Genomic DNA, 13,212 nt, shown 5'->3' on the forward strand with positions numbered 1-13,212 from the left:
TGAGTCCATAGTGATACCCCAGAAAAAGAGCAGGAGCTCCTTTTGGGAGGGAATATTACCTAATAAAAGAGGAAGCAATGGTAGAATTAGAAAGTTACCATTTTGCAACCACCAGCATAATAATCCAGGGAGGGATCATCAAGGGATACTGGGTTGGCCGAGTGCGGTGGCTCACATCTGTAATCCTAGCACTTTGGGACGCCAAGGCGGGTGGATCACGAGGTCAGGAGATCGAGACCATCTTGGCTAACATGGTGAAACCCCATCTCTACTAAAAATACAAAAAAACCCCAAAACAAAACAAAAAAAAAACTACTGGGTGAGGACTGGGCATGGTGGCTCACGCTTGTAATCCCAGTACTTTCGGAAGCTGAGGTGGGTGGATCACCTGAGGTTGGGAGTTCCAGACTAGCCTGGCCAACATGGTGAAACCCCGTCTCTACTAAAAACAAACAAACAAACAAAACTTGCCATGTGAAGTGGCTCGTGCCTGTAGTCCCAGCTACTCGGGAGGGAGGCTGAGGCAAGAGAAGAAGAAAAGAAGGTTACAGTGAGTCGAGATTGCGCCACTGCACTCCAGCCTGGGCAACAGAGCAAGACTTCGTCTCAAAACAGACACAAACATTACTGGGTGAAAGGTGGGTGGAGAACAAGACAGTCTCGTAGTCTTGAAGGCCACAGATTACTTATTAACCCCAAAATATACTTTTCCAATGAAGACATGTTACCCAACAGATCAAACTTAGCATCATCAATAATGGGGCACAGTTACATTATGTCTTTCTGATATGAAGCAATGGGAAAGACACACCATCACCCGTTTAATATTCTAGCCATAAAAGCTTAATCCTAACCGAATCATGAGAAAACAATAAAGCAGATCCAGATGGCAGGGTATTCGGTACAACTGGCCTGGACCCCAAAACTGTCAATATCCTGAAAGGACAAAAGAGATGAGGGACTCTTCTAGATTAAAAGACAGTAACAAGACATAGCTTTCAAATGCATGCATGATCCTTTATTGAACTCTGGACTGGGGGAAAGAGACTGTAAGGGACATTTGGGGGGGTAATTGCAGATATCTGAATATGGATCATAAGATAAATAATGGCCAGGCACGGTGGCTCATGCCTGTAATCCCAGCGGTTTGAGAGGCCAAGGTGGGCAGATCACTTGAGGTCAGGAGTTCGAGACCAGCCTGGCCAACATGGTGAAACCCCATCTCTACTAAAAATACAAAAGTCAGCTGGGTGTGGTGGTGGGTGCCTGTAATCTCAGCTATTCATGAGGCTGAGGCAAGAGAATCGCTTGAACCCGGGAGGCAGAGGTTGTGGTAAGCCGAGATCACACCACTGTGTTCCAGCCTGGACTACAAAGCAAGACTCCATCTCAAAAAGAAAAAAAGGCTGGGCATGGTGGTTCATGCCTGTAATCCCAGCACTTTGGGAGGCCAAGGCAGGCGGATCACCTGAGGTCAGGAGTTTGAGACCAGCCTGACCAACATGGAGAAACTCCATCTCTACTGAAAATACAAAATTAGCCAGGTGTGGTGGCGCATGCCTGTAATCCCAGCTACTTGGGAGGCTGAGGCAGGACAATAGCTTGAACCCAGGAGGCAGAGGTTGTGGTGAGCCGAGATCACGCCATTGCACTCCAACCTGGGCAAAAAGAGTGAAACCCCGTCTTAAATAAATAAATTTTTAAAAAAGATAAATTATATCAATATTAAATTTCTTTGGTGTGATGTATCATAGTTTTTAGGAGCAGGTCCTTGATCTTAGGAGATACATTCTAAAATATGCAGGTGAAGTGTCATAATACCTACAATTTACTTTCAAATGGTTTAGCAAAAAATGGCTTAGCAGGATGGGTGCAGTGGCTCACATCTGTAATCCCAATACTTTGAGAGGCTGAGATAGGAGGATCCCTTGAGCCCAGGAGCCCAAGGCTACAGTGAGCTATGATCGTGCCACTGCACTCCAGCCTGGGCAACAGAGCAAGACCCTGTCTAAAAAAAAAATGTTTAGCAAAACAAACAAAAACCCTCTCTACGTATAAATGAAGTATAAAGATAGAGAGAGATACATATATGGAAAGAGCTGTATATATATATATATATATATATATATATATATACACACATACATACAGAGAGAAAGATATAGTTTTAGTAGCTGACAAGTCTAAGCAAAGGGTATATGAGTGTTAATGGTGTATCTTTTAACTTTTCTGTAGATTTGAAAAACTTCCCCAAAAAAGCTGTGAGAAGAATAAGATAGTGCAAAGAAAGTGCTTGGCCAATGGTAAGTGCTCAATAAAGGGTAGATCTTACCCAGAAGTATAAGCCCCATGAGGGCAGGGAATTTTGTTTCTTTTATTTAGCACAATATCCACAGCACCTATAACAGTGCCTGGCACATAAGGTAGTGCTTAACAAACATTTAAAAGACAAATAATTGAGAGGTTGTACATTAGAAATGTAATGTAAAAAAAAAAAAATCGCTGTAAAAAAATGACACCACGGCTGGGTGCGGTGGCTCACACCTGTAATCCCAGCACTTTGGGAGGCTGAGGTGGGTAGATCACGAGGTCAGGAGATCGAGACCATCCTGGCTAACACGGTGAAACCCCGTCTCTACTAAAAATACAAAAAATTAGCCAGGCACGGTGGTGGGTGCCTGCAGTCCCAGCTACTTGGGAGGCTGAGGCAGGAGAATGGCACGAACCCAGGAGGCAGAGCTTGCAGTGAACCGAGATCGTGCCACTGCACTCCAGCCTGGGCGAGAGAGTGAGACACTGTCTCAAAAAAAAAAAAAAAAAGACACCACAGGACGATGCATGGTTGCATGGGACAGCTGTTACCATGGCCTGATATAACTGTGCCAGTTGCTTTGATTAAAATGACTTCTTGGCAGGGTGCCATGACTCATGCCTGTAATCCCAGCACTTTGGGAGGCTGAAGCGGGAGGATTGCTTGAGCCCAGGGGCTTGGAGGCTGCAGTGAGCTATAATCACACCACTGTACTCCAGGCTGGGCCACAGAGCAAGACTTCAAAAAAAAAAAAAAAAAAAAAAAGTCCCAGAAAATCTGTCTGCCCAATTGAGATGAGTTTGGCAATTTATTTACAAGAGTTAATGTTCTCTGAATAGCATCATCATGTTTGGTTAAGCCATTTGGGATTACGGTGGAAAAAAATTAGCCAGTTTGGGAGCTTCTTTTTTTTTCTAGTGCTGATTAAAATTGACATCAACAGGCCTCTGGTGGGAGGGGTACTTCGCCCTCTGGTGGTGAGAGACACTCAGCTTTTTTTTTTTTTTTTTTTTTTTGAGACAGTGTCTCGCTCTGTGGCCCAGGCTGGAGTGCAGTGGCGCGATCTCGGCTCACTCCAACCTCCGCCTCCCGGGTTCAAGCAATTCTCCTGCCTCTGCCTCCAGGGCAGCTGGGACTACAGGCGCGCTCCACCCCGCCCAGCTAATTTTTGTGTTTTTGGTAGAGATGGGGTTTCACCATATTGGCCAGGCTGGTCTCGAACTCCTGACCTCATGATCTGCCCGCCTTGGCCTCCAAAAGTGCTGGGATTACAGGCCTGAGCCACCGTGCCTGGCCTCAGCTGGTTTCTATGGAAAAGGCCAGCAGAGCAGAGGTGAAGTGGAAAAGAGTGTCTTTCCACAGAGGTTTCTGGAAACATGTCCCCTTACTTCATGGTCACATGGTATCTGTAAAGACTGAATTTGAGGTGGTCATTTTTGACCTAGTGAATACCCAGCTTTGGTGAATGCCTGGGCCAGGCCAGACTGACAAAGATAGGAACTGAGGAATGGAAAGTGACATTTGTAGTTGGGTCAAAGCTGAGGTGGGAAGATTTGTCCTTAGCATGATGAGTACCAAGGGAAACCTGGAGGGCAATGTGAACTGTGAAATTAGTCAGGATCCTGTCTCCTCACCGCGACAAGCATGAGAATATCCATCGCCATATGCCTCGGGAAGAGCTCTGGGGGGAATCCCCGGGCTGTGGATTCCCTGGTAAGGCTGGCTGCTCCCAGGACAGCTCACCAATGCCCTGTCTGTATCCCTGGAAATGCCTTTTCTTTTTATGTCTTTAATTTAAAGTTAATTTCACATATTAGAAGACTTTTTTTTCTTGAATCTAAAAATGATACATAGCTGGTGCAAAAAGTTATGAAAAGTATTGTTATTGAACCAAAGTGGGAGCTGCTTACCTGGTGCAGCAAAGCCACTGACATTGGGATTACAGCAAGAAAAAGTGAGGCATTTATTATTGCACTTACTGCAGGGTGCCAAGCGAGGAGAATCAGATAGCTCATGCTTAAGACCTGAACTCCCTTATGGCTTACAGGGGTTTTATTTATTTTTATTTTATTTTATTTTATTTATTTATTTATTTATTTTTTGAGACAGAGTCTTGCTCTGTCGCCCAGGCTGGAGTGCAGTGGTGCAATCTCAGCTCACTGCAACCTCTGCCTCCTGGGTTCAAGCGATTCTCCTGCCTCAGCTTCCAGAGTAGCTGGGATTACAGGCACGTGCCACCATGCCTGGCTAATTTTTGTATCTTTAGTAGAGATGGGGTTTTGCCATTTTGGTCAGGCTGGTCTCGAACTCCTGACCTCAGGTGATCCACCTGCCTCAGCCACCCAGAGTGCTGGGATTATAGGTGTGAGCCACCGCGCCCAGCCGGCTTACAGGTTTTTAATGGCAGGAGGGCAGAGGCTACAGGCAAAGTCATAAATCAATACATAGGGGCTGCATATTGGTTCCACCTAAAAAGACAAGACGTCTCCAACCAGGGGCCCACAAGTGGATTCAAAGATTTTCTGACCTGTGATTGGTTAAGGAGGCAAAGCTTTGTCTAAAAATTTGGGATCCGCAGAAAGAGTGTTAGCTCTGACTTATGGTCGTGCCCTCCTCCAGGCCCCCTAGGAAGAAATTTAGAACAAAAAATAGAAGTCAAAGTTTAGTCCTCAGCTCTCCCTTATCTGAGGTTTGCCTATCAGCAGATCCATTTGGTGGGGGTTCGAGTTTCTAAGAAACAACACTCAGGGACAAATTTTAAGACGTTATATTCAGTTTCTATAGGGAACAACATATCTCCTGACTGTAACTTCTTTGGCTATTTTTTTTTTTTTTGAGATGGAGTCTCATCCTGTCATCAAACTGGAGTGCAGTGGCATGATCTTGGCTCACTGTGACCTCTGTCTCCCGGGTTCAAGTGATTCTCCTGCCTCAGCCTCCCAAGTAGCTGGGACTACAGGTGCATGCCACCATGCCCAGCTAATTTTTGCATTTTTAGTAGAGATGGGGTTTCACCATGTTGGCCAGGCTGGTCTCGAACTCTTGACCTCGTGATCTTATCACCTCAGCCTCCCAAAGTGCTGAGATTACAGGTGTGAGCCACTGCACCCGTCTGAGTTTATTTTTGTATAATGTGAGAGATGAGGATCCAGTTTCATTCTTCTACATGTGGCTTGCCAGTTATCACCAGCTGTTGAATGGGGTGTCCTTTCCCCACTTTATGTTTCTGTTTGCTTTATCGAAGATCAGTTGGCTATAACTATTTGGCTTTATTCTGTGTCCTCTATTCTGTTCCATTGGTCTACGTGCCTATTTTTATACCAGTACCATGCTGTTTGGGTGACTATGGCCTTATAGTATAGTTTGAAGTCAGGTAATGTGATGCCTCCAGATTTATACTTTTTGCTTAGTCTTGCTTTGGATATGCAGGCTCTTTTTTGGTTCCATAGGAATTTTAGGATTTTTTTTTCTGGTTCTATGAGGATGGATGGTGAGTCTACTCCTTTTAGATGGGGTGTGAGGATGGTAACCATAGTGCCAGTTCACCTGGGAGAGTCACTTTTATGCCTACTGTCCCAGTGTAATTATTTATTGTGTCTTTTCATTCTTTAAAGTGTTCTGGTTTGAGCAGTAAGTTACAGTCATCTTAGTTATGAGTCACAATCTTCACCATTCCCTGTTATATCACACTTAGCTCTCCTCTTTCATTTTTATTACAAGCCCCCTGCTAGGAAGGGAAAAAGAATGTGTGTGTTGGGTGGTGGGATTCAGTGCCATCCTGCCACAGAAGTTAGCTGAAAAAATGAGTATTTGGGCTCATGGTAGAGACAACATGCTATCTGGTGGATAGAAATTAGCACAGGGTTTTCATCTGACAGAGAATATGATGTCACAATTTACTAATCCCTTTCCCTTCCATTATTTAATTTCACAACAACCTATCCAGTTACACAACTTATCCAGTTTGAGACTGCGTTTCTTTGTGTATGGACCTGCTGTCTTCCCATGTAACCTGCATTTCGTGATAAAGGGTCCTAGGCCGTTCTGCTCACCACTGTATCCCAGACACCCTCCCTTTCCCCCAGACATAGTTTGGTGTCGGGCGCAGAGAAAGCCCCAGGAACTACGATTGATCAGGCTCCCAGAATCTGTAGATGGAGTGACCTGACGAGGACACAGGCGCAGGGGCAGAGTGCGATGACTTGGTCGACGTCCGCGGCGAGTCACGTGTAGAGAGAAGCAGGCAGGAAGCGGACTCGAGGGCCTGACTCCTGACCTGAAGCCCAGGATCATTTCTTGGCCAGCTGCCTGCATTCTCCCCAAATCGGCGAGAGAAATGGGAGACTGTGGACCTCGGGAGATTTCGCCGAAATGCTGGGCCCGGGGGCCAGAGAAACCGGCAATGCAGGAAAGGCCACATCTCTTTTCCCATCTGCCCCGCTGCCGCACAGGACTACATTTCCCAGCAGCCGCCACGCCGCGCACGGTTCCTGACACGCGGCTTGCGCCTCCGCCGACGGCCCACTGGGGGCGCTGCGGCGACCCCTCCGCCGCCCCGTAGAAATCTCCGCGGCCCCGGGGCCGCTTGCTTCCTGTTTGTCCGACGAGGAGACATGGCGGCGGCGCCGGCAGCGGCTGGGTCCGGAGCCGGCCGAGGGAGACGGTCGGCAGCCACAGTGGCGGCTTGGGGCGGATGGGGCGGCCGGCCGCGGCCCGGTAACATTCTGCTGCAGCTGCGGCAGGGCCAGCTGACCGGCCGGGGCCTGGTCCGGGCGGTGCAGGTACGAGGCTGGACCAGGAGGGGCGGGGCGGGGCGGACCAGGCGGGAGCTGGCTGGGGGCCGGGGAAGAGGCCTTTCCAGGCCGCCGCTGGACGGGCCAGAGCCCTTTTGGCTGGCCGCAGGGCCTCCCTGTGAGCTGCCCAGACGCTCTCAGCCGCAGCGGGGCCATGGGAAGCAGCTGGCTTGATGTCCCTTGTCAGGGGCCGAGCGGGGCTGGGCTGCTGTGGGCACTGATGGCGTGTACGAACCCTGGGCTCAGTTTCTGGATCCTCCCTTCCTTGCGCCACGTCTACACGTCTGGGGGACCCTGGCGAGTTTGTTTTAGCCTCTGTGGGCCTCGAGTTTCTCCCGTGTATTGGGCGTGGGGGAGGGGGTCATCATTGCAGCCCCCAAATGGTTCCCAAGCGTTTCATAAATGTCATTTTCTCAGGCTTTTCCTTGACACTCTTTCCTTCCCCTTTCTAAAGTAGGTCCCCATGGTTATTCTGTCACAGCCGCGAATTCGTTTCGTTTACATTACTTTCTTAGTCTATAATTTCGTATTTCTTTGTTGTCTGCCTTTTTCTCGCCTGTCTCCCACATTAGGCTGAGTTCCAGCGGGTGCAGAGACTATATCTGGTTTGCTAGTGTAGAGCGTCATGGTTAAGAGGGACTCTGGAGTCAGGCCTGGGTTCAAAGCCCTGCTCCTCTCTCTCGCTTGGGCAGGTGACCTTTCTGTGCCTCAGTTTCCTCACTTGTAAGTTGAAGATGAGAACTAGTAACCTACCTTTTAAGATTGTTGTGGAGATCAAAGGGGGCAATTGTGTAAAGCATTGGTCCATTTCTGGTGCATAGTAAGGGCTGAAGGTAGTTAATATTAAGCATCTGACTTATAACAGGTGCCCATCACATGATTATTATTTTTGAGTGAGCGAAGGACACTGCTTTAGGGTAAACCATGTTGAATAGGACCTAGTCCACTACTTCTTCCACCCTCCCCTACCCCAAACCTTGCTAACACCTGTAAAACATTAGCTTTATTTAAAGACAGCTTTTTCATAAAGGAAGTTTGAAGGATACTCAAGAAACTAATAAAGTGGTTGGTGGGAGTGAGGTGGGAATTGGGCTAAAGGGGGAGAAAATGGGAGTGAGACTTTTCACAGTATAACTTTATTTAAATTTAATTTGAATATCACTTCCTCAAATGAGGAATAGGATAGAATAAAATAAAGGCTAGGTGGTCTGTGTGTATGGAGGATTGTGGACGAAAGGAGCAGTTGTAAGTGAGAAATGTTTTCCTGGCCATCACACAACCATAGATGAGCAACCTTTTTCCCCCTTGTGTTCTTAGGACCTGACTTAAGACCCTGTAATCCCAGCACTTTGGGAGGCCGAGGCAGGCAGATCTCTTGAATCCAGGAATTCGAGACCAGCCCAAGCAACACCGCAAAATCCTGTGTCTTCAAAAATTTAGCCGGGCGTGGTGGTGGTGTGTGCCTGTGGGAGGCTGAGGTGGGAGGATTACCTGGGCCTGGGAGGCGGAGATTGACAGAGTGAGACCCTGTCTCAAAAAAAAAAAAAAAAAAAATCCTAGAAATACTTGGTCTTTCTTAAGCTAAGAAGATACCTTACCGAGCTGGGTGTGTAGAGACAGGCAGAAAGAGGACTAACTTTTAGTGAGCACATAACTTTAGAAAAAGTATGGTGCAAGGCATATGTTATCTTTATTTAATCCTCAAGCTTTTGAGTTATGCTTCAAGACTTATTTCTTAATATAGATGAGGAAACTGAGGCTCAGAGAGGTTAGGTGATATGTTCCTAAACACCCATCCTGATAATCAGTGTTCTGAGAGTAATAGGGAGCCACAGAAGTTCTTTAGTATGATAAATGAGGCAGTTTAGGCAACTTAATTTGTTTCCAGTGCTGAATGACTTAGAATGGGAGGAGCCTAGAAAAGCTCACCAGAGGCTGGGCACAGTGGCTCATTCCTGTAATCCCAGTACTTTGGGAGGTCGAGGCGGGTGGATCATCTGAGGTCGGGAGTTTGAGACCAGCCAGGCCAACATGGTGAAGCCCCGTCTCTACTAAAAACACAAAAATTAGCTGGGCGTGGTGGTACGCACCTGTAATCCCAGCTACTCTGGAGGCTGAGGCAGGAGAATTGCTTGAACCTGGGAGGTGGAGGTTGTGAGCTGAGATCACACACTGCACTCCAGGCTGGGTGACAGAGTGAGACTTCATCTCAAAAAAAAAAAAAAAAAAAAAAAAAAAAAAAAAAAAAAAAAAAAAAAACTCACGAGATACAAGGCTACTGGAATATATTCTGGAGCCTGGTTTAGGCAGGTTATTGTGGTAACTGATGGTTGTATGTAGGTATGGGAGCTATTTCAGAGGTTGAGATAGAGACCTCCTGCCTGGAACTATAGTGAGGATAAAATGGGGACCTTCATCTTTCAAATATTTCTTTTCTTAGTTTTTTTTTTTTTTTAATTTATTCCATGCTGTGCCCTTCCTCTCTTCTCTCCCATCCTACAGAATAAATTATTTGCTTACCTTTTTTTTTTTTTTTTTTTGAGACAGGATCTTGCTCTGTCACCCAGGCTGGAGTGCAGTGGCATGCCCAACTTCCTGGGCTCAAGTGATCCTCCCACCTTAGCCTCCCTAGTAGCTGGGACTACAGGCGTGTGCCACCACACCCCATTAATTTTTGTGTCTTTGGTAGAGACAGGGTTTCACTGTGTTGCCCAGATTACCCATATTTTTATACCGTTATGGCATGTGGTATAGTAGGAAAAGACTAGATTTAAAAATTTTTTATTTTTTAGACGGAGTCTCGCTCTGTTGCCCAGGCTGGAGTGCAGTGGCACAATCTCAGTTCACTGCAACTTCCACCTCCCAGATTCAAGCAATTCTGCCTCAGCCTCTTGAGTAGCTGGGATTACAGGCGCATGCCACCACACCTGGCAATTTTTTGTATTTTTAGTAGAGATGGGGTTTCACCATGTCAGTCAGGCTGGTCTCGAACTCCTGACATAATGATCTACCTGCCTTGGCCTCCCAAAGTGCTGGGATTACAGGTGTGAGCCACTGCGCCTAGCCAAAATTTTTTCATTGTAGTAAACAAATATATAATATAGGCCAGGTACATTGGCTCATGTCTGTAATCCCAGCACTTCGGGAGACCAAGATGGGAGGATCACCTGAGCCAGTTTCAGTCAAGCCTGGGCAGTGTAGTGGAGCCCCATCTCTACTACAAAAAAAAAAAAAAAAAAAAAAAAAAATTAACCATGTGTGGGAATGCATGCCTGTAGTCCCAGCTGCTCAGGAGGAGCTGCTGAGGTGGGAAGATCACTAGAGCCTGGCAAGTCAGGGCTGCAGTGAGCCATGATCACACCATTACACTGCAGCCTGGGCAACAGAATGAGACCCTGCCTCAAACTATATACATATGTAAATATATATATGTAAACATAAAATTTACCATCTTAACCATTTATAAGTGTATAGGTCAGGCCCAGTGTGGTGGCTTATGCCTGTAATCCCAACACTTTGGGAAGCTGAGGTGGGCGGATTGCTTGAGCCCAGGAATTTGAGACCAGCCTGGGCAACATGGTGAAACCCTGTATTTAAAAAAAAAAAAAAAAAAAAAAAAAGATGTATAGTTAAGTAATGTGAAGTATATTCCCATTGTTGTGAAACAGATTTCCAGAACTTTTTCGTCTTGCAAATCTGAAACTACCATTGAACAACTCCGCATTTCTCCCTCCCAGTCCCTGGTAACCATTCTTCTCCTTTCTGTTTTTATGAGTTTGACTAGTTTAGATAACCCCAGTATAATAATACAGTATTTGTCTTTTTGTGACTGGCTTATTTTACTTAACATAATGTCCTCAAGGATCATCTGTGGTATAGCATGTGATGGAATTTCCTTGGAAAAAAAAATCAGATTTTAAAGTAAGGTGGACCTGAATTGAATCCTAGCAGGATGGCAAGGTTAAGTTACTTAACCTCTCTGAACTTCAGTTTCCTTATTTCTAAAGAGGTGATGATAACATCTATCCCATAAAGTTGTTAGGAGGATTAAGGGAAATAATGTGTTGTAAAAGCGTAGCCAGTGTGGCATACAGTAATAGTTGTTTAGTAAATAGTTGCTCTCAGCTAGTAGCTAATTAGACTGGGCTTCTTGAAGAGACTGTGTCTTATTTTTCATTGTATCTGCAGAGCCTGAAACCTTGCCAGCCATTTGATATTCAGGAAATTGCTTAAATTGAAATACTGTGTCCTCAGTCTAATTTCTGTCTGTACTTGCCAAGCAATCTCATGGCTTTAAAGAGCCAGAGTTGGATTGCCTAGGTTTGAAACCTGGCTCTGGTATGTACTTACTATGTGTCTTTAGGCAAGTTATTTAATCTGTTTATGCCTCAGTTTATTCATTTGTAAAGTAAGTATCATAGGACCTGACCTTCCAAGGTTGTGGTGAGGGCCAAGTGAGTTATACATATAAAGCACTTAAAATAGTGACTGAAACGTACTTTCTCAGCTATAAGTACATAGCTTACTGCTATAAAGATTAGCTTGTATTGTTATTAATAACTGCTCTATACTCTGATGGATCCTAAGTTTCTGTTTCCATTCGTGTTTCTCCTTTTAGCTCCGGATGGGTAGGTATATTCAGTTGCCTTCTCAGCATTTCCACTTTGATGTCTAATGGGCATCTCAAACTTAGTATGTTGAAAGCCAAAATCCTCTCCCTTTTCCACCAGACCTGATCTTCTCCATCTCCCTAAATGGGGCATAAGGGAAGCCTGGGTCATGACTACTGGCCACATAATTTATAATGGGTCAATTCTTTTTTTTTTTTTTGAGACGGAGTTTCGCTCTGTCGCCTAGGCTGGAGTGCAGTGGCGGGATCTCGGCTCACTGCAAGCTCTGCCTCCCGGGTTCACACCATTCTCCTGCCTCAGCCTCCTGAGTAGCTGGGACTACAGGCGCCCGCCACCGCGCCTGGCTAATTTTTTGTATTTTTAGTAGAGACGGGGTTTCACCGTGTTAGCCAAGATGGTCTCGATCTCCTGACCTTGTGATCCACCCTCCTCGGCCTTCCAAAGTGCTGGGATTACAGGCGTGAGCCACCGCGCCCGGCCTATAATGGGTCAATTCTACTTGTATTTTAGTTTGCCTTATTTTCTTCCCTTCGTTTTGTTCTGCCCTCTGTCAAGGCAATAAAATATGCTGGGGTGATACTTTGGAGTTTACTGAGCCTGTTCATATTCATCAGTACATTTGATGCTTAATGCAAATCAGATCTTATAAATCCTTTGCTTAAAACTCTCCAGCGTCATCTCATTGTGGTTGATAGAATCAATTCTGGCTTCCTTACCATGGGCATACAAGGCCCCAAATGATCAGTAGGAGTTGAAGGAAAGGATAGACTAAGTAAACCCTGGGCTCTAGGATAATGCAGCTCACATTACAGGTCATGACCCGCCATCCCTGGATGCCCTTCAGTTTGGCAATTTGGTGACAGACTGGGTTGTGGGATGCTGTTATATTCCCCACATGGCAGTCATTGCTTCCTTTATGATTATTGGCATATCTAAATGCACCTGAGTGTTCCTTACTTTATATTTTTTCTTTAGATTCACTGACTTTTTTTTTTTTTTTTTTTTTTTTTTTTGAGATGGAGTCTTGCTCTGTTGCCCAGGCTGGAGTGCAATGGTGCGATCTCGGCTCACTGCAAGCTCCACCTCCTGAGTTCATGCCATTCTTCTGCCTCAGCCTCCCAAGTAGCTGGGATTACAGGTGCCCGCCACCATGCCTGGCTAATTTTTTTTTTTTTTTTTTTGTATTTTTAGTGGAGACAGTTTCACCGTGTTAGCCAGAATGGTCTTGATCTCCTGACCTCATGATCCGCCCGCCTCGGCCTCCCAAAGTGCTGGGATTACGGGTGTGAGCCACTGCGCCTGCCTGACTATTTTTTTTGGTGAGATGGAGTCTTACTCTGTCGTCCAGGCTGGAGTGCAGTGCACAATCTCGGCTCACTGCAACCTCCGCTTCCCGGGTTCAAGCAATTCCCCTGCCTCAGCCTCCTGAGTAGCTGGGACTGTAGGCGTGTGCCACCATGCCCGGCTACTTTTTGTA

At 46.0% G+C, this 13,212-nt stretch overlaps 1 protein-coding gene across 3 annotated transcripts in view; it reads left to right on the forward strand.

Moving 5' to 3' along the window:
* The first annotated feature begins 2,289 nt into the window (after window positions 1-2,289).
* TRPC4AP (transient receptor potential cation channel subfamily C member 4 associated protein) overlaps window positions 2,290-13,212 on the forward strand; it is a 93,803-nt gene continuing 82,880 nt past the window's right edge. The window contains exon 1 of one of the 3 annotated variants that reach the window (XM_030825876.1): window positions 2,290-2,303. In XM_030825876.1, the coding sequence (XP_030681736.1) occupies window positions 2,301-2,303 (3 nt within the window). In that variant the 5' untranslated portion in view covers window positions 2,290-2,300. Of the gene's footprint in view, window positions 2,304-6,840; window positions 7,093-13,212 lie in introns of those variants that run through there. The other 2 variants (XM_030825874.1, XM_030825875.1) reach the window with 2 other exon arrangements.

The sequence above is a fragment of the Nomascus leucogenys genome, chromosome 13, assembly GCF_006542625.1.
Source record: "Nomascus leucogenys isolate Asia chromosome 13, Asia_NLE_v1, whole genome shotgun sequence".
NCBI lineage: Eukaryota > Metazoa > Chordata > Mammalia > Primates > Hylobatidae > Nomascus > Nomascus leucogenys.